General features: G+C 39.0%; 1 protein-coding gene and 1 long non-coding RNA gene across 3 annotated transcripts; one reads left to right on the top strand and one right to left on the bottom strand.

The window, feature by feature from the left end:
• Positions 1-2,731: 2,731 nt before the first annotated feature.
• Positions 2,732-14,023, top strand: LOC133554828 (ubiquitin-conjugating enzyme E2 variant 1-like). 2 transcript variants are annotated; one of them, XM_061904015.1, is made up of 4 exons: positions 2,732-2,879; positions 3,606-3,754; positions 3,886-4,011; positions 13,515-14,023. In XM_061904015.1, the coding sequence occupies exons 1-4, from the start codon at positions 2,816-2,818 to the stop codon at positions 13,659-13,661; spliced, it is 486 nt and encodes a 161-aa protein (XP_061759999.1). In that variant the 5' UTR covers positions 2,732-2,815; the 3' UTR covers positions 13,662-14,023. The 2 variants fall into 2 exon arrangements, with proteins under 2 accessions (XP_061759999.1, XP_061760000.1); XM_061904016.1 differs by lacking the exon at positions 13,515-14,023 and adding an exon at positions 8,416-9,168.
• On the bottom strand, positions 6,576-6,949 carry LOC133554829 (uncharacterized). The gene is made up of 2 exons (XR_009807228.1): positions 6,862-6,949; positions 6,576-6,631 (listed from the first exon to the last, which is right to left on the bottom strand). It is a non-coding gene; the product is annotated as an uncharacterized LOC133554829 (long non-coding RNA).
• Positions 14,024-21,493: the final 7,470 nt, after the last annotated feature.

The following is a 21,493-nucleotide window of genomic DNA, read 5'->3' as shown; positions in this document are numbered from 1 at the left end:
TTGTTTTCTTTTCCTTGTTTGTTATTGTAACCCTACTTGCACTGAAAATATAAATATATCACTTGCATACTGTATTGTCCTGAATGCAAGACCATTTTTAGATAGCATTTAGAGGTTTATACTGCACCAGCAATGGCCGGTTTGTACACTGGAAGCATCCTTTTACTGTAACTAATTTGAAACGACATGGAATCATGTCAACTCGGCATACTTGAATCGGGATCAGGGGCCCTAAGCAGAATTTAATTTTGAGCCTCCACCCCCTTTCCCATTACAATTTTTTTTAGTCTCAGATGTTTGTCAGACCACTAGATATGTGGCCTTCGCAGATGAGTCGTCTTTTGAACAGCTCCTTTAAAAATCGATTGGGAACCATTTTGATTTTTAAAAATCACTGGAATTTTGTAAAGTACCAGGAAGAGTATCATATAATTTGCATTCACGTGTTTTTATCCTCTCAGACATTATTTTTTATGTATTTTTAATATTTTTCTGTACTTGTTTTTTTCTGTAGTTTTCATTTATTTATTTAGAAAATAAATGCATGTCAATGCATATGGGATAGCATATGGGATATGGCACCACTCAATGAAATGTTTACAATGGCAATATAAGACATTAAAATATTGTTTAAGAATCATCCCGACCAATTGTGTGTATATATAGGTTTGAATTGTGTATATACAGGTTTGATTTATTCTGATTGAAATCTCTTTACTGCTACTTGTGATTTCTTCCTTTACTAAAAACAAGTTACTTCCAAAACAATCTAACGAGCCAGTCTTTAGAACGGCTCTTTTTAAGGAACGGTTCCTCTAGACCAATGGTTCTCAAATGGGGGTACTTGAAGGAATGCCAAGGGTTACGTGATATTTTTCAAAAATATTCTAAAAAACGGCAAAATTAAAAAAAATATATATTTATTGAATAATACTATATAACAAAATATGAATGTAAGTTCATAAACTTTGAAAAGAAATGCAAAAATGCAATATTCAGTGTTGACAGCTAGATTTTTTGTGGTCATGTTCCATAAATATTGATGCTAAATTTTTCTTTTTTTGTGAAGAAATGTTTAGAATTAAGTTAATAAATTCAGATGGATCTCTCTTACAATCCCCAAAGAGGGCACTTTAAGTTGATGATTACTTCTATGTGTAGAAATCCATCCATCCATCTTCTTCCGCTTATCTGAGGTCGGGTCGCGGGGGCAACAGCCTAAGCAGGGAAACCCAGACTTCCCTCTCCCAAGCCACTTCGTCTAGCTCTTCCCGGGGGATCCCGAGGCGTTCCCAGGCCAGCCGGGAGACATAGTCTTCCCAACGTGTCCTGGGTCTTCCCCGTGGCCTCCTACCGGTTGGACGTGCCCTAAACACCTCCCTAGGGAGGCGTTCGGGTGGCATCCTGACAGATGCCCGAAAAACCTCATCTGGCTCCTCTCGATGTGAAGGATCAGCGGCTTTACTTTGAGTTCCCTCCGGATGGCAGAGCTTCTCACTTTATCTCTAAGGGAGAGCCCTGCCACACGGCGGAGGAAACTAATTTCGGCCACTTGTACCCGTGATCTTATCCTTTCGGTCATGACCCATAGGTGAGGATGGGAACATAGATCGACCGGTAAATTGAGAGCTTTGCCTTCCGGCTCAGCTCCTTCTTCACCACAACGGATCGGTACAACGTCCGCATTACTGAAGACGCCACACCAATCCGCCTGTCGATCTCACGATCCACTCTTCCCTCACTCGTGAACAAGACTCCTAGGTACTTGAACTCCTCCACTTGGGGCAGGGTCTCCTCCCCAACCCGGAGATGGCATTCCACCCTTTTCCGGGCGAGAACCATGGACTCGGACTTGGAGGCGCTGATTCTCATTCCGGTCGCTTCACACTCGGCTGCGAACCGATCCAGTGAGAGCTGAAGATCCCGGTCAGATGAAGCCATCAGGACCACATCATCTGCAAAAAGCAGAGACCTAATCCTCCGGTCACCAAACCGGAACCCCTCAACGCCTTGACTGCGCCTAGAAATTCTGTCCATAAAAGTTATGAACAGAATCGGTGACAAAGGACAGCCTTGGCGGAGTCCAACCCTCACTGGAAAAGTGTCTGACTTACTGCCGGCAATGCGGACCAAGCTCTGACACTGATCATACAGGGAGCAGACCGCCACAATAAGACAGTCCGAAACCCCATACTCTCTGAGCACTCCCCACAGGACTTCCCGAGGGACACGGTCGAATGCCTTCTCCAAGTCCACAAAGCACATGTAGACTGGTTGGGCAAACTCCCATGCACCCTCAAGGACCCTGCCGAGAGTAAAGAGCTGGTCCACAGTTCCACGACCAGGACGAAAACCACATTGTTCCTCCTGAATCTGAGCTTCGACTATCCGGCGTAGCCTCCTCTCCAGTACACCTGAATAAACCTTACCGGTTTGTGTGTAGAAATCTTTATTTATAATTGAATCACTTGTTTATTTTTCAACAAGTTTATTATTTTTATATCTTCTAAATATTTCAAGAAAGACCACTACAAATGAGCAACATTTTGCACTGCTATACAATTTAATAAATCAGAAACTGATGACATAGTGCTGTATTTTACTTCATTTCTTTTTTTCAACCAAAAATGCCTTGCTCTGATTAGGAGGTACTTGAATTAAAAAAATGTTGACAGGGGGTACATCACTGAAAAAACGTTGAGAACCACTGCTCTAGACCAGCTACCTTCAAAGAGCCATAAATCCCATCTCTACGAAATACAGCGAAAGCAGGCTAAACACAATCGGTCGCGTGCACGCGACGTTCACGGCGACAATGGCTCGGCTACGTGCGCGCTCCCGTGGTGAAGGAATCAACATGGCGCTCGCCGCCGGATCAGGTAAATATAACTGAGCAATTATTTTACCGCCAAGTTTTTATTACAATACCCAGAGCCTCATAAATAACATTTACATTATTGGTCAAGGATAGCAAGGGCCAACTGTATCTCCTTTGGCATAGTTAATAATATATTACCCGAAATAATTGAAAGCAACGGTATTGGTAAAAACAAGCTACTTGTCCAGGGTGTACGCCGCCTACCTACCGCCCGAGTGCAGCTGGGATAGGATCCAGCACCCCCCGCTACAGTTCCTTCAATTCAGACTAGTAAGAGTATGTATGACTGCATTAAAAAAAGCATCGTTTCAGAAAGCTGAATCTCTAACGTTAACGTAATCTTTTACGTTCTGGCGTTTATTTGGAGGCGTAAATTAGCAGCAGCGTAGCAGAAGGCTTGTCTTTCAGCCACCCAACGACATGATCTTTATTTGATGCCTGTGGTCGTCAGTGCACATCCTATCTAGTCTGAACTGCTCCTTATTTAGGGTCGATACCTGGATCTTGCATTGGATATGGATTTGTAGGTAGGTTGCATTGTGTTGATTGACATGTACAGCAGGGATGCAGGTGGGCTCTGCATGCATGCTGCACCACCACATCTCACCGCAGAGGCCACATGATGCAGCACTCTCCAGGACAGGAAGATCGGGACGGACGCTCCTTCATTGTCTAAAGGTCCGTGAAAGAAAAATATATTCTAACATGTTTTATCGTCTGCACGCAGGAGTTAAAGTCCCCCGCAATTTCCGGCTACTTGAAGAGCTGGAGGAAGGGCAGAAAGGTGTGGGGGATGGAACGGTGAGCTGGGGTCTGGAGGATGACGAGGACATGACTTTAACACGGTGGAGAGGAGTCATCCTCGGTCCCCCTCGAGTAAGTGTCAAGTTAGTCTGAAGGACGTGGTAGTGTGCTGTATATAGACTGCCAACTGCCTATGAAATGTGTCAAAACACAAGCATTGTTGCTGTTTAACATGTACTCACTCCTAACTCCTTCTTCCACAGACAAGCTACGAAAACAGGATGTACAATCTAAAGGTTGAATGCGGGCCAGGATACCCAGAGTCACCGCCGTTTGTCAGATTTGTAACCAAGATAAACTTGAACGGCGTGCATACCTCCAATGGTGTGGTACGTATTTATATTTCTTCTAGATGCAGGGCTCACAAATAATTGCTGCAACTCACAAATCATGTTCCAACCCCCATTCTTTCCAATAGGATTTTTAAGTAATGACTAATTGAAAAATAAATTAGTCTGTTTTTTTGTCCACTATGCTTGATTGGGAATTTCAGGCATGCTGATTTCGTAACACTTACACTTGCGGGGATAATAGCCTTACTAACCAATGCAATAATAACAAGAATAGGCACGGAATTTGGGACTTTTTTAAGCACAGACTGTATCATTTTACATAAAATCAAACAGTGTCCTATTTCAATAACTTTGTTGCTTCTTATGCCCAGTCCGGTTGCAGACTTTGCACCAGCTCAATCATTTGGCAAGGAAACAATCACTCAAGTAGCACTCAAAATGGACTCTAGGTAATAATACAATTTTCTATGCCAACAAAACAAGTATGCTTGATTGAACACACACAAAAGTACAGTAAGGCTCCATTTTTCAAAGTGTGCTTTCTCGCTGCTAATTTACATTGAATTTGCCATAGACATGTTACTGAATAGCATTAGACAGTTACATGGCGATTTCAACACCTCCAAATTTAGTAATGAAAGCTACAACAAAGATGCACGTTACAATCAAATAGCTGAAGTGCAATACTTACAGTATAAATATAGGTCTATTTGCCAAGGTTCTGCCAAGAACCTTCCAATTTCCAGTACCGTATTTTTCAGAGTATAAGTCGCACCGGAGTATAAGTCACACCTGCCGAAAATGCATAAAAAAAAAGGAAAAAACATATATATGTCACACTGCAGTATAAGTCACATTTTTGGGGGAAATTTATTAGATAAAATCCAACAAGAACAGACATTTGAAAGGCAATTTAAAATAAATAAGGAATAGTGAACAACAAGCTGTTATATGACACATAAACAACCAACTGAGAACGTGCCTGATATGTTAACATAACATATTATGGTAAGAGTCATTCAAATAACTATAACATATAGAACATGCTATACGGTTACCAAACAATCTGTCACTCCTGATCGCTTAATCCCATGATATCTTCGTTTTCGGTGTCGCTTCTAAACAATTCTGCCAACTCCAAAGGAAGACAATGCGCCGCTTCCTCTTCTATCGGTACGTCGCTTACGTCAGAGTCATCGTCAGGTGCAGTTCTAATTATTCCAGCCTTTCTGAATCCGGACAGTATGGTTTCGGTTGTCACTGAAGCCCATGCTTTGTTGATCCATCCGATGAAATCCAGAAAAGTTGCATGGCGCATTCTCCCGGTTGCCGTGAAGCTGTGCTCTCCTTCCGTCATCCACTGCTCCCACAGGCTGCACAGGACTGCCTTAAAGCTCCTATTCACGGAGATGTCAAGTGGCTGGAGTATTTTGGTTAAGCCTCCGGGGATGATGGCAGGTATGGAGTTTACTCCAAACTTTCTTTCTGCTGCTCGATTGCCGTTTCCTGCTGCGTATTTCACTACTTCCAGCTTGTAACCTGCAGTAAATGCTTTCCTTTTGGGTGCCATTTTTGTTCAGCCCTTTGTTTTTATAAGTTACCGCCAATGTACCGTAGCAGGTAGCGTCTTCTTTTCCCACAATGCATTTCTGCCATGACCCGCCTCCGCCGAATTTTCATTGGTTGACGTGTGTGTGTGACGATTGCTGACATCCGGCTAGTCTCATACATGAATGAGATAAATAATATTTGATATTTTACGGTAATATGTTAATAATTTCACACATAAGTCGCTCCGGAGTATATGTCGCACCCCCGGCCAAACTATGAAAAAAACTGCGACTTATATTCCGAAAAATACGGTACATTGTAAAATGTGTCAAGGGTTCGTAAAAAGCATTATAATGATAATAATGTGCTTCCTATTGCAGAGGATCATGTCCATTAATAAATAGGAATGTGACACCTGAATGATGAAATGATGAGAGGGCCAACGCATGTACTTTTGATTGATTGAAACCTTTATTAGTAGATTGCACAGTACATTTTAGTCAATTCATGGTATGGTACGTCAGGTTCGGTCTTCATTTATGGCGGAACAAACTGTCCTCAGCTTTATACGGATGGAAATAATATGAAGGGCGCAAGTTTAAACTAGCAAATTCATCTTAATTGTAAAAACAATTTACTAGCTAGGCAAAACACCATAGCCTATATAACCTATGCCGTCTAAAAAAAAAAAATTGAACTTCATGCAAAGTCTACTATATAATACTTACAATTGAGGTAGGACAGCACAGTTTTCATAGTCAGCTCATTTTTAAAAGGGAATTTTGCCTATCATTCACAATCACTGTGTAAGACGAGAACACAGGTATTTTTATTTATTTATTGCATTCTCACCCATAAATAAACGCTAACAATGGAGCTGATGGGAGTAATCTATTTCCCCTTAAAGCCCTCTAAAAAACATCCAAAAACCTCCAACAATACTCTTATTTACATGTTGTGACTTGAATACTAATTTTAGTGTTCTCGTGAGACGTGTAAAAACGCCAACTCAACACCAAGCCAAACCGGAGTCAATGAAGAGAACGTCGTTGTAAGCTTGACCATTTACTTTTGACAATTCCTTCATAGACAAGATGGTGAAAAACTGAAAAGAACAAGAGACACAACACACTTATTGCCTCTGTACATATTCGTTTACAATGACATATAAAAATCTAACGGTAATGTCGGAAAATGTCCAGCAGAGGGAGACTCCCGTCTGCCTAAATGACTTGAACACATTGTATCTAGTTCGACAATTATATTTAACATATCGGCACTATTACACTTTTTTAACGTGTCTGACATGTTGTTAACTTATTAAAGACGACTTACGGCATTGCTTCTTCGCCGCTTTGTGTAGGATGGCAACAGAAAGTACTACAGAAGACCTCAAAATGTATCTCTAGCTTTCGAAGTCAACCAACAGGAAGTAATTTAGCGGAAGTAACATCATCTAACTGCAGTTTACCGATTATAAAGTACAATAAATATAAACAACTTTTACTCCAAATTAAAGCATAGCAGTTACTAATGCAAAATATTATCAAGTAATACAAAAATATTATAATGTAATTACGTAAATAATATTAACAGTTGACTTCAGGACAACACACTAACCAAGTATTAGCAATATTGTTATTATTAGCACTAACACTGAGGAACTACCTGAAGTGGTGCTGTGATCACAGAGAGGTACCTAGTTTATGCAGCTATTGATATACTGAGCCGCTGCTGCTGCATCGCCTCTGAGTTGGTAAAATATAATTCTAAATTATAAATCATGCCCCTCACTGGTATAGTAGAAGGTTGTGGCCATAAACTGAAAAGTTGTTTAACTTTGACATTCAACAATTATGAGAAAGACAGGAATAGCGTCACTTTTTTTTTTTTTACCTGCATGCAGCGTGAAGAGTATGATTAATTCTTCATCTAAACGGGAAGATATAAACATCCCATCAGTCGGCATCCCACTGAAAGTAGACATAGTACAGTAAGTGATTGTTTTATTATGTTTGTAGTCAGTGATAGTAGCGTGCTAAAAGTAGCAACACTTCTTAGCTTAACTATATTTCCCAGTAGCGTGGCGGTACTGTCTCTCTTTTTTAAAACATTAGCGATTCCTGTACTTAAGCTTGGCTCTTTTTAGAGCCATGTATCGTAGTAGCCTCTATCAAAGCTAAAGCTACAACCTACAAAGAGGAAAAATGAACTGCACATCCACAAAACAAAAAAAATACGGAAAATAATCAATGATTGGTTGTTTTACGTATAAGAAAATCCATGATAATTAGGGGTGTAACGATTGATCGATATATCGATAGATCGAGTTATATTCCTAAGATTGAAGAAAATCGATTTGTGCTTGATTAGTTGGCCTTTCAGAACATATATATCGATTTAACATAGGGCTAGGCGATATGGCCTTTTATTAATATCTCAATATTTTTAGGCCATGTCACGATACACGATATATATCTCGATATTTTGCCTTAGCCTTGAATTAACGCTTGATGCATATAATCACACCAGACTTAACGATTCAATGTGTCTACATTAAAACATTCTTGTTCATACTGCATTAATATATACTCATTTTAGAATAGAATAGAATAGAAAGTACTTTATTGATCCCTGGGGGTAATTCAGCACCACAGTTCGCTCACAATAGACAATAATAATAATAAATAATATAATTTATATAATATATTATATACATAATATATGAATAATATAAATATATTCTACATTTAAGTGCAGTCAAGAAGTAACATACCGGTATGCATTATACAGTCTGATGGCTGTCGGCAAGAAGGACCTCCTGTGTCGTTCCGTGTTGGATTTTGGGAGTCTGAGCCTTCCACTGAACGTGCTCATTCTCTCCCCAAGGTCCGAATGTAGTGGATGGGAGGTGTTGTCCATAATGGCTAGGAGTTTTGCTAGACTTCTCCTCTCTGACACCACCGCCAGAGAGTCAAGTTCCACTCCCACCACGTCACTGGCTTTCTTTACCAGCTTGTCCAGTCTGTTTGGGTCTCTCACTCTCAGTCCGCTGCCCCAGCAGGCCACGGCGGACAAGAAGGCGCCCGCCACCACCTACTTGTAGAACATCTTCAACATCTTTGTATAGACGTTGAAGGATCCTTGCCTCCTGAGGAAGTAGAGGATGCTCTGTCCCTTGTTGTAGAGTGCCTCAGCGTCTTTTGATCCATTCAGCTTGTTGTCGATGTGTACACCCAGGTACTTATAATCCTCAACCATGTCCACATCCACCCCCTTGATGGAAACGGGGGTTGCCGGAGTACTCCTCCTCCTTCCCAAGTCCACAACCAGCTCCTTGGTCTTCGTCACATTGAGATGGAAGTGGTTCTTTCCACACCATGTGACAAAGTCCTCCACCAGTGCCCTGTATTCCTCATCATCCCCATCTTCAATACACTCCACCTATACTTTAAACTTTCATGCAGAGAGGGAAATCACAACTAAGTAAATTTACCAAAACTAAATTTATTAAACAGTTATTAAGCAATGGCACAAACATTCATGTTATTTCAAAACGGAAAGTGCAAGATTTTCAGAGACATTTTAAAACAAGCTACTAGTGCACTTTTGTGCATGATGTCACACAAGATATTTCAATAACTGTCAAATAAAAATGAGTTGCATAATATGAAATCAAATAGTGTATGTCCTTCACTATGTGGTATGTTACTGCGGACGTTATTTGCTTCTGTTGTTGACTTTTTTTCATACGGTGTTGATCTGGAAATGTTTGTTTTGGCATTTTGTTGATGTGGCACTGGCCGTAAATGTTGACAAGCAGAGTTTCAAGCACTCTTTATTTCCTAGCGGTTGATTATTCAAATGGTGCTACACATTAGCAGTGCTGCTACTTTTTGTAACAATTCTTTTGTCACACACTTGTAAAACATCTTCCCGCTTGAAGCCAAACCACCGCCAGACGATGGACTCCCTGCTGTTTTTCTTGGGAATTAATTCTTTCTTCATTTGTTACCGGACCGCTAGCATCACAGCTAACTTTACCATGTCGCTACCTGTCTGCTCCGCAAGGGCATATGACATTATAACAGTATGTGACGTATGTAAGAAGGTGCGCTTGTTTCACATCTCTGTGAGATGGAGATACAAGAAAGAGTGAGAAGAGCCTGTAGTGTGATGCCCGCAGCTAAAAGCAGCAGCGCGAAAACGTATACTTGAATATCTCGATACAGCTTTTTCTATATCGCACAGAGACAAACCTGCGATTTATCGAGTATATTGATATATCGCCCAGCCCTAATTTAACAGTTGTAAAAGGTGGCATTTTTCTGGCAAAATATTTTAAATCGCTTTTATCAATACAAGAAAAAAACATGGGCTTTAAGAACATCAGACTTCATATAAAATTGTTTTTAGCACTTACTAATTAATTAAAGATAGTTAAGATTATACGAATAGATCCTCTGGCCCTCCTCAGAGGATGACGTGGCAGAGTAGTTCAAGTCAACTTTTACTTCTTTTTCTCACCTTCTTGTGCAGAGCATGAAGGAAATACTCTGGAAAACAATGTTTTTGATCCAGCAACCTTACTAAAACTGACAAAGTGCAGCAATTTTTGAGTTTTCGACCTAGTTACGCTGGAGTCTTTCTCTGCCATGAATTCTTCTTTACCATGAATTGATTAACGTGGACCCCGACTTAAACAATTTGAAACACTTATTCAGGTGTTACCATTTAGTGGTAAATTGTACAAAATATGTCCTGAACTGTGCAATCTACTAAAAAAAGTTTCAATCAATCAATCAATGCGCTGGCATGCAATGCTAACCAGATGTTTGGACCGCTGCAGACCCCCCCCGGCTGTCCATAGACAACAACAAGGCAAAACGAAAGCGCGGTAGATGGGTAGGAGCTGACGATAGAATCTGGAGCATGGTTAGCGAAGGAAGATTGACTTCCGGTTATACTATTGGCAAATGTTCAGTCTCTGGAAAATAGGATGGAGGAACTTCGTCATTTTAACGGCAAGATTTGGGTAGGTGTATCGGCTGTCCTCATAAAAGAAGCAAGGCGCACTGACAGTAAGGTGATTTCAAACTCCTGCTCTGAAAATCTGAAATATCTTTACTTTGAAATTAAGGCCATTTTATCTGCCCAGAGAGCTGTAAAGTATTATTGTGAATGTAGTGTAGATCTCCCCCATTCCGCTGAGGAGGAGGCTGCGCCAGAGGCGGCCCAAGACATAAGGGAACTAAGTGGCTGCTATGGGCCCCGCGGCCTCTAGGAGGCCGTCACGTGTACATACATTGTTTTATTTTTAGTTCAGAAGTGTCCCCACTACGGCCCGCCGGAGTCTTTAATGCGACCCGAGAGACGCTACAATTTTATCAAGATTGGCCCACGGTGTGTTTTTGTCAAAATGTATTCCTCTGCAAATCATATGCAATATTGGACAGTTTTCACCGCCCCCAGTGGAGTTTGAAGGAATTAACGACCACAAGTATATTTTCTTGTAATTAGAGCACAGCATTAATATATGTGACCCAATCCAAACAACTTTCCTTACACATGGTTTAAATGAAGTATATCCAACAAATAGTCAACATACGGTCGCGCATAACACAGATCTTGCTCATTGAACTTTGTGGACATTATATAAAACACGTGCCGTATTTTTCGGACTATAACTCGCAGTTTTTTTCATAGTTTGGCCAGGGGTGCAACTTATACTTAAGAATGACCTGTGTGTGAAATTATTAACACATTACCGTAAAATATCAAATAATATTTTTTAGCACATTCACGTAAGAGACTAGACGTATAAGATTTCATGGGATTTAGCGATTAGGAGTAACAGATTGTTTGGTAAACGTATAGCTTGTTCTATAGGTAATAGTATTTGAATGACTCTTACCATAAAATGTTACGTTAACATACTAGGCACGTTCTCAGTTGGTTATTTATGCGTCATATAACGTACACTTATTCCGCCTGTTGTTCACTATTCTTTATTTATTTTAAATTGCCTTTCAAATGTCTATTCTTGGTGTTGGGTTTTATCAAATAAATTTCCCCCAAAAATGCGACTTATACTCCAGTGTGACTTATATATGTTTTTTTCCTTCTTTATTATGCATTTTCGGCACGTGCGACTTATACTCTGGAGCAATTTGTACTCTGAAAAATCCAGTATATAGAATTAAAAATTACATGTATAAAAATTAATTATAGGGCACTCTTCCCCGTGTTTGGCATATTTTAGGTGCTTGATATTTCTGATTGATTACACAACTTTAAGGGAGTCGTCAGGAAAGTACACAAGGTCGAGTCAAACTTTCACATACTCTTAATATTTGATGTTTTTTCGTTTATACTTCACCTGGCTTTGTCGTCATGGTATGGGGAGGTTTGTTGCAGTAGTTGAAGTCGTGTTGTTTTTCAGTCTGTCATAGCTTGCTTTAATAAATGCAAACTGAAGTGTTATTTTAGTATACACTCTGCTGTGGGGTGAAAAAAGCGATATCGTACGTGTGTGTGTCTGCGTGCGTGCGTGCGCATCCATATGACAGCGTATTGTGTATTACCCTCAAAAAATGGCTTTATTGTTGTTAGTACTGTATTTTTACCTGTTTGTAAAACTTCCCTCGTCAATTGGGTTTGAAATTTAATATGCAGACAAAGCAGTGCCATTGCAGAACATTCTGTATTCTTCAAAGAACAAATATGTAACGTTTCGGTAACTGAAAAAATTATTGCTATTTGCACAAATATGGAACCAAAAAGCAACCCAAATGCAGTCTTTATGTAACGTTGATTGCCAAAAAGGCTACCTTAATCACAACGTTCTGGGAACCTTAAATGCTTAGCTGTATTATTTGTAAAAAGAGCTAGAATGTTAATATTAAATAATAAAAATGAGTTAAAAATAAACACAGGTAATTTAAGACTAATATGTACCAGACTAATGAGACAAGATGACGCTTTTACTGTAAATACAAAGCTTAATACCGTATTTTTCGAACTGTAAGTCACAGTTTTTTTATAGGTTGGCCGGGGGGGAGACTAGGCAAAACAAAAAAAACAAAAAACAAACCAAAATATATTTTATTTATTTATTTTTATTTTTTTTTAATAGTTTGGCCAAGTCTAAAACGAAATGTGTTCAAATTAATTAAACTGTTCCAGAGTCCATAATAAAACTTTCATTGATTACAGGTAACGTTTTATATAGTCTAGTATTCAAGTCTTAAGTGCTGCATAATATAATTAGTATATATGATATAAGGGTAGCATTCAAATAAGTCACATTGCACTGTTTTATATTTGTAACAGTCTTACACGTGAATTGATACATTTGCTGTTGTTTAATAGAACTAAAATATATAAATAGAAAATATAGATGTGTTAGCTTGGAGAACACATACATTTAAAGTACCAATGAGTGTCACACACACACTAGGTGTGGCAAAATTATTCTCTGCATTTGACCCATCACCCTTGATCAGCCCCTGGGAGGTGAGAGGAGCAGTGAGTAGCAGCGGTGCCCCGCCCGGGAATCCTTTTCGGTGATTTAACCCCCAATTCCAGCCCTTAATGCAGGGATTATTGGATGTGCCTGGGAGGTCAGTTTTTTTTCACACAACACTTCAAAAGAGCCAATTTTATTACTGATGCTGACTTATTGTCACTACAGACATTTCGTACTGAAGAAATTTTGGTTGCCACAAGACCAATACGTTTCCATGTCCGTACACTTTTGACTATTTGCTATCTCTAGCGCTGACTGGTGTAAGACAAAACAATCGTAAACACCATTGGAGTTGATCCTCCAAGTGAGCTAAAATGTCTCAAGCTTTGCTGACGTCTTGCATGAGCTGACACATGGTGTCCAGGTTGATACTACTATTAAGATTTTGTCAAATGTAACAATTTTTTTGTTGTGAATTGCTGAGTTTCACACGGGTCTTTATGTCTGTCTAACACTGTAGGTTGACATGCATGCGGTGACTGCACTGGCCAAGTGGCAGAACTCCTACAGTATCAGGACGGTGCTGTTGGAGCTCCGACGGCTCATGACGTGCAAAGAGAACATGAAGCTTCCTCAACCACCCGAGGGCCAGATCTATACTAACTGAGCCCTGTTTGTCTCCGTACTGTCCCTCCTCCTTAGCTACTGTCCCAACCTCATTTTGTTGGCTAACATTCCTTCAATGCATCCACATTCCATTGGCTAAGAGAACACACGCAGAGCAGAAAACCTAAAGCAAACAAGAACAATTACAGAAACATGCAAACATGAAGTAAATCATCACGCACCTACACACATCATTCCAAGATACTCGTGTCCTCTCCCATCACTGGATCTCTTGGTGGACTCGACATAAGCCGGCAGTCCACACCAGTTGTGACCATTGGAACACTGTATGTACATCTTAATCTTTTGTAATATTTGTGGAAAATGGATGATTGTACAAAAACATAAATCTTAATAAGTGTACTTATTTGTGTGTTGCCTTCTTGTAACATAGCAATAGCTCCATGCCTTTACATGCGGTTGTTGTTGGCAGTCTTCTGATGTGACAAATCATGGGTGGGTCATAGACTGCATACCTGATAACAGTTTTCACAAGCGTGCTTTGAATTGCAGACTTTCATGCACGAAAAGGCTTCGCTCATTTGAGGCAAATCTGTTTAATACGCTATTACATGGACATTATTGTGTCAATTTGCCTTTCTTTTCAGTTCATTAACTTTAAAGCAGGCTTTCTGGCATTGGTGTGGCAAATGAATAATGTAGGACAAGAGTAATTTGGCGACTTGTCCTGGGTTGTACCCCACCTTCCGCCCAAATGCAGCTGAGATAGGCTCCTGCACCCCCCGCTACCACGGACGGTACAAGCGGTGGGAAATGGATGGATGGAAGAGTAATTTCAATCGGTGATTTACAAGTTTTGAGTGTTTTTTAGAATATTATTTGGGAAAAATCAAATGCTATAGCTTATTCGGTTCTGCAACTCTTAAAACAGTGTCTATGTTTGTAATGAACTGAAATCAATTTAATAACAAAATACTTGTTGAGTAACAAGCCTTTTATAAAGATAAACACACTTTCAGATAACATCGTAGGAAAACATAACTGAATATAGTTGTTCATAAAACAACTGAAGTAGTTTTATAAAGAAAAACACACTTTCAGATAACATTGTAGGAAAACAATACAACTGAATATAGTTGTTCATAAAACCACTGAAATAGTTTTATAAAGTGATGTAATAATGTACAGCATTAATGTTTGGAGAGTGGACCTCTGGTACCTTCAAGCTGCTTCTCAGTCACACACACCATCAGCAGCTTTTCCATTTTTTCTGGATACATGTCTGCTGTTTAGATATTTCAATATCCTTGGCTGGTGTTTGAGTCATTTTGCTTTAGTGTGGTGCAGGCTAGCAGTGATACGCTCAAACTGCATCACCAGGGCATGTTTTTGGTGATTTTCTTTCTTTAATTCAATGAATACCAGACACTTCTTGTTTCTTGATGCTTATAACTAAAATCTTTGCTTGCAAATTAAAGCATAACAAATATTCAAGTGACAGCTATTATCTTAAAAAAACACTATTGTTAGAAAAATTGTGTAAATTGTGTGTGAATTATCAAAAAACTTTCAGATCTCTTTTATTTAATTGAGTAGTTGAGAGCTGTCCTTCTTCAACCGAGCAAAGTCTTGGGGCATTCCGCTGTGTACGTTGGAATGCGACGAGAGGGGTTTTGTTTTGTCCTCAAAGACCCGCCGAAGCTGAAACCAGGACGAGCCCAAGCCCGAAGCATCATCTTTCTTTTGTCTTCATTGTGACTAAAGACAATGACTGTTTATATACTCCCGATTCCTGTTTTGCCGAAGCTGAAACCAGGACGAGCCCAAGCCCGAAGCATCATCTTTCTTTTGTCTTCAATGCGACCGAAAACAATGACTGTTTATATACTCCCCATTCCTATTTTGCTGAGACCAGGACGAGCCCGGACCCGAGGCATTGTCTTCAATGTGACCGACAACAGTGACTGTGTGTATGCTCCCCATTCCTGTTTTGACATGTGCTGTTGCGTAAACATTGAATATCAAGAGGAGACAAAAACCTTTTCGCCAGAACTTGGTGCAGGAACTGTGCAAGGTGTACAGAGGCCATGTCTCTCCTCAGATCTGAGTCCAAATTTAACTCTGTCTCTGTTTGATTCTTTGCCTTCTTGTCTTGTTTAATAGATGTCAACAGTGTTTGAACCTGACATCTTCTTGGTCCTTCGAGCCGGATTCCACACGTCTGACGATTCCAGCAAGAGTGAGTGAAACCAGAAAGACCATGGCATCCAAATCCTAATTGAGGAACTGCGTATTCTTCATTTTGGCTGGAATTGGACGACTGACGGAACACCGAGGACAAAAAGGAAGGAACGCAGAGTTCAGTGAGTACGTTTTAATTACAAAGGAAGAACGTGTAACTAAGGGTTCCGACGAATAGAAAAAGCGTGTAACTAAGTATTACGACGCATGGAAAAACGTGTAACTAAGGGTTACGACGCATATACAAACCCTGGAAATCCTAGGCACTAACAGGTACAAAGGCCAATAAGACGGGTGACGGAGCTTGCAAAGGGAAAAACATCCATCCATCCATCCATTTTCTACCGCTTATTCCCTTTTGGGGTCACGGGGGGCGCTGGCGCCTATCTCAGCTACAATTGGGCGGAAGGCGGGGTACACCCTGGACAAGTCGCCACCTCATCGCAGGGCCAACACAGATATATATATAATAATAATAAGAATATTATTATAATAATTATACAAATTCCGGGTTTTCAACATTGGAAATAAGCTAAAAATTAAAATTCTAAAACTGAAGAGGCCAATATACTGAAGGTAAACCGGTCCGCGAAAACTGAAATGTCCGTAGCCATAAACAAACATACTGGAGGGTGGCAGAGCCCACAATGAATTGAAAAATCTGTGCACAATATTCTGAAGGACGACGGAGTCCAAAACGCAGACCTGAAATGGTCTTTTCAGAAAACTGAAATTTTGTCCGTGAAAAACAATAATCTGGAGGGCGGCAGAGTCCACAATGAAAAAATTGAAATTTCCGCCAATCAATATACTGAAAAGTGTGAACGTGGGAGTGTGTGGGAGAAATCGCTATCACTCCATATTAAAGTTGTGAGAAGTAAATAGTGGGTTATTGTGAAAGCATTATTCAAGATACCTCCACTGTGGAACAATCTCAAGTAGAAGCTACGTGTACCACAAAATAATAATCAAACCACTATAGTACAACAAAGACAAAAGTAGTCCTTATAAGTTCGGCTCTGTAGGGGACGACAGATTACTCCAAATTCTCAAAATGGAAGGAGGCACCCAAAGAAACGCAGATCTGATATGGTCTATTACAATCTATTTCAACCAAAATAGAAGACAACAACAACGACAACGGTTACACCCTACTGTGTGTTGGCGTTGCGGCAGAGAGGGACATTTTGCAAGAGACTGTCCTAGGAAAAATAAAAATAAAAATTAACAATCAAAGTAACTCAGCATGACTGTTAAAAGATGACACCAATTAGTCATGTCAGCGTATGCCATTGGTAGTAAGATCGCTACAAACTTGTTTGTTTGTTTGTTAATGTGTGTTTAAGTGTGTATCTTTCCAGGTACAAATAGTGTAAAAACCCCGGAGGTTCAAATAAAAATAAAAATAGTTTGAAATAAAATTAAAATAGGAGAAAATCTCAAAGTGCTAAAGTGAGATAAAAGTAAAATGGATAAAAATGAGAAGAAATCCAAAAGAATTAATGCAAAATGGAATAAACTAATGCGTACGACAGAGATAATGTGGGGGTATTGAAATAAGATATGAAGAAATTGTAGACTGAAGATATACATGTATATTTGTGTATATAAATAGCGCTGTTATATATGCAAATATATGTATGTATATTTTTAAAATAATGGAACAAATAAAAACTTAGATTAATAACAGTTGATAAAGTGATATACACGTTTATTAGCTGAGGAAAGAAGAGGAAAAAAAAAAGAAATGCTCTCAAGTGTTGCTGACCTTTGCCCTTAGGAGTGCAAGCACGCTCTCACACACAACTTTGTGTGTGTGCGTGTGGTGCATTGGGGGAGGTGTGGAAATTAGTGTTTTACATGTAAGTTTAAAGTAGGTTTAACTTTGAAGTGTAATACAACATTCTTAGGTTAAATTATGTGTTAGACATTTGCAGTACACCATACATCTGGGTGTTGAGCTAAGATAAAAAATTAACATAAAATAGAATAAGTGAGACAAGTCAATTAAAACTATCAGTTAGCGATAGACAACTATTTGCTTTGAATATTGTTGAATAATAATTTCAAATAAGAATAACAAAGAGGAAATATAAACAATTGGAAGAATGTAAATTCTGAGTGTAAAAGTATAGATTAAGTGGCGTATAAGTCGCGTATAGAAAGTTAAGTGAGTTTAAAATGTTACTTAAAAAAAAAATTACATTAAGTAATATGTATAAAATTTGAATTAAGAGAAAAATAACTTTAGCGTTATTAAATCATCGACATAGTGAAGGATTCAAAGTAAGCAAAATAAAAGTCAAATCATGCAAAACAAGTAAAGTATGTAGGACATTGTCTAAACAAAGATGGACGCACTATTGTGGAAAGTACAAAAACCACAAACAAAGAAGCAAATGAAGTAATATTTAGGATTAATTCATTACTGTAGAAGTTGGATACCAAATTATGCAAAAAAAGTACCTCTGTGAAGTAAATTAACGTAAACATTTTCTGTAGAGTGGAATTCAGAAGCTGAAGCAGCATTCTGTGAAATAAAAATACAATAGGATGTGTGGTTGTTACAGCAACGAAAATTGTGAAAGCTATCAAATGACCATCAAATTACTCAATGCAAGATGCAGAATTAGTAACACTAATAGAAGCATGTAAAGTAATGAAAGATCTAAAGGTCACAATATACACAGATTGCCAATACACATTTTCAACAGTGCACACATTTGCATAACACTGGAAGAATATAAGAATGATAACGTCAACGGGAAAACATGGATAACTATTAGAAAAAAAATTGTAAAAGCAGTACAGCTACTAGCTAAAATAGCAATATGCAAATGTGCAGCACAGACCAAAGGACGCAGTGTCACTGGGAGGTGTGTTTGCTGACAGAGCAGCAAAACAAGGAACAGAAAAAGAAATACAAATTTCAAATTACAAATTAGTGACATCCATCCATCCATCCATTTTCTACCGCTTATTCCCTTAAATAATGATATACTAAAATACATGCAACAACAAAGTACTCCAAAAGAAAAGGATAAATGAATAAAAAAAACATAGTCACATTGCACAAAGGAGACATCTATGTACAATAAACCGTACTTACAAAGAAAAATCTGTATAAGTGGGTAGCAATTGTGAGCCATGGTTGAACTCATGGCTCAACAGGAGGGATATGACTAGCCTCATATAGAAGTACTATACTTTCTATAGTTTAATTCATATAAAAAAAATTAAAAAATTGTATACAACATTTATGCATGGATTTTATTGAACTAAATAAGAATGGAGGAAAAGATTATTGTCTGGTCATAGTAGATGCATTTTCAAAGTGGGTAGAAATATTTCCTAAAGGAAAAGCAGATGCGCTAATAGAAACAAAAACATTATGCAAAGAGTTAGTAAAAATGTACAGTAAATGAACATTTCAAGTACAACAGGACTAACACCATTTCAAATAATATTTGGAAGACCTTATCAGCTTACAAAATTTAGAAAAATCAATGAAAAGGAAACATTGGCATTCTCCAAGAGGGGAGAGAGTTTGTAAACAACTAAGACACCATTTGAAAGATAGTGGAAAGACCAAGCTGAGCACGCTTAGCACATTGTAAAAAGGTCATATAATGGGGGAAAAAGTATTTGGGATTGTAGTTGTGTTATCAAAGGGACATGTTAACTAGCACACTACAAATTCCACTGTCAGAGTTGTAAGCATACCATATGATGGTGTGTCAAAGTTTGATAATAATTGGTTCCTGTTTTGGCAATGAATTTGTTCCTCATGACGGAGCAAGTGGGAAAGGCTACAAAAATTGATTGTGTTGTATGTATAAGCCCAGACAATTACTCAAGATGAGGTTTAATTGAAGTAATGAGCAAAACAAAATTGACCTTGTAGCTAAAGACACAAAACAGAAACCAGTATTTGATAAATATGTAAAAAAAAAAAAAAGAAGCTAATTATACCTGCATTGACATGTACAACAGTTAGGAAACATATCATAAGATAAGTGCTCACACATAGTAAATGTATGAATATTTGGACAAGGATTGTTAACACGCCTGAATAGTTTTGATATCTGAACATTGGAAAATAACTAGACATGATGTAAACTGGCAAAGTGTTGTAGATCTAACTTGATCGATGCAATGGGTGTCCAAAGAAGTGTATCTGACAATTATAAATTGATAAATTAAGTTGTAGCTGGATTCGAATCATCCGTCTACTGGTGGTGTACGATTAACAAGAATGTTGACAGAATAAACTATGTCCACTACAACGTACAGAGATTAGGAAATTGGACACAGGCCGGACTTGAAGCCGTCGCTGATGAACTCGCCGCCACCTCCCTTATGGCCTTTCAAAACCGTATGGCGCTGGACATGTTGTTAGCGGAAAGACGGGGTGTGTGCGCAATATTTGGTGAACAGTGTTGCACGTTCATACCAAACAACACTGATGCGGAAGGTAGCCTGACCAAAGCACTGGAAGGCCTTCGCACCCTGAACGGTAAAATGAAAGAGCACTCAGACATAGATACGTCTATGTGGGATGGGTAGATGGACGTGTTCGGCAAATACAAGTCCTTGGTATCATCAATTCTAGTATCTATGGCCGTGTTTGTAGCTATACTGACGTTGTGTGGATGTTGTTGTATTCCCTGTCTGCGTTCTCTGCTTAACCGTCTTGATTACCACAGCGATTAGCCCAGCAGATGATAAAGCTGTTCAGATGCACCTCCTGGTGGACGATAAGGAAGATGAATCTGATGATGGGGATACCTACCTATATGGTGTTCCTGATCTGTTTCCAGGCCCAACTAACGATGAGAGAAAAATTGATGTTGAACTCTGAGTGTAAAGATAACTTGGCCCTAGGGAAATGAACCATTAGCTGAAAATCGCAAGAAGAAGTTATTGGGGATGAGCAGAATCTGGGGAAGTTATTTGATAAACAGGAGGGAAATGTTAGAAAAATTGTGTAAATTGTGTGTGAATTATCAAAAAACTTTCAGATCTCTTTTATTTAATTGAGTAGTTGAGAGCTGTCCTTCTTCAACCAAGCAAAGTCTTGGGGCATTCCGCTGTGTACGTTGGAATGCGACGAGAGGGGTTTTCTTTTGTCCTCAAAGACCCGCCGAAGATGAAACCAGGACGAGCCCAAGCCCGAAGCATCATCTTTCTTTTGTCTTCAATGTGACCAAAAACAATGACTGTTTATATACTCCCCATTCCTATTTTACTGAAACCAGGACGAGCCCGGACCCGAGGCATCGTCTTCTTTTGTCTTCAATGTGACCGACAACAGTGACTGTGTGTATGCTCCCCATTCCTGTTTTGACATGTGTTGTTGCGTAAACATTGAATATCTAAATAAAAGAGGAGACGAAAACCTTTTCGCCAGAACTTGGTGCAGGAACTGTGAAAGGTGTACAGAGGCCATGTCTCTCCTCAAATCTGAATCCAAATGTAACTCTGTCTCTGTTTGATTATTTGCCTTTTTGTCCTGTTTAATAGATGTCAATAGTGTTTGAACCTGACAACTATGTTTTGTATACGTACCACTATATCAGGAAACAAACTACAAAGTCTAAAAGAAAGTTTGGACATCCACACCATGACTTG

This window comes from Nerophis ophidion, linkage group LG06, assembly GCF_033978795.1.
Source record: "Nerophis ophidion isolate RoL-2023_Sa linkage group LG06, RoL_Noph_v1.0, whole genome shotgun sequence".
In the NCBI taxonomy this organism is placed as follows: domain Eukaryota; kingdom Metazoa; phylum Chordata; class Actinopteri; order Syngnathiformes; family Syngnathidae; genus Nerophis; species Nerophis ophidion.
This window is presented reverse-complemented; position numbering and strand designations above follow the sequence as displayed.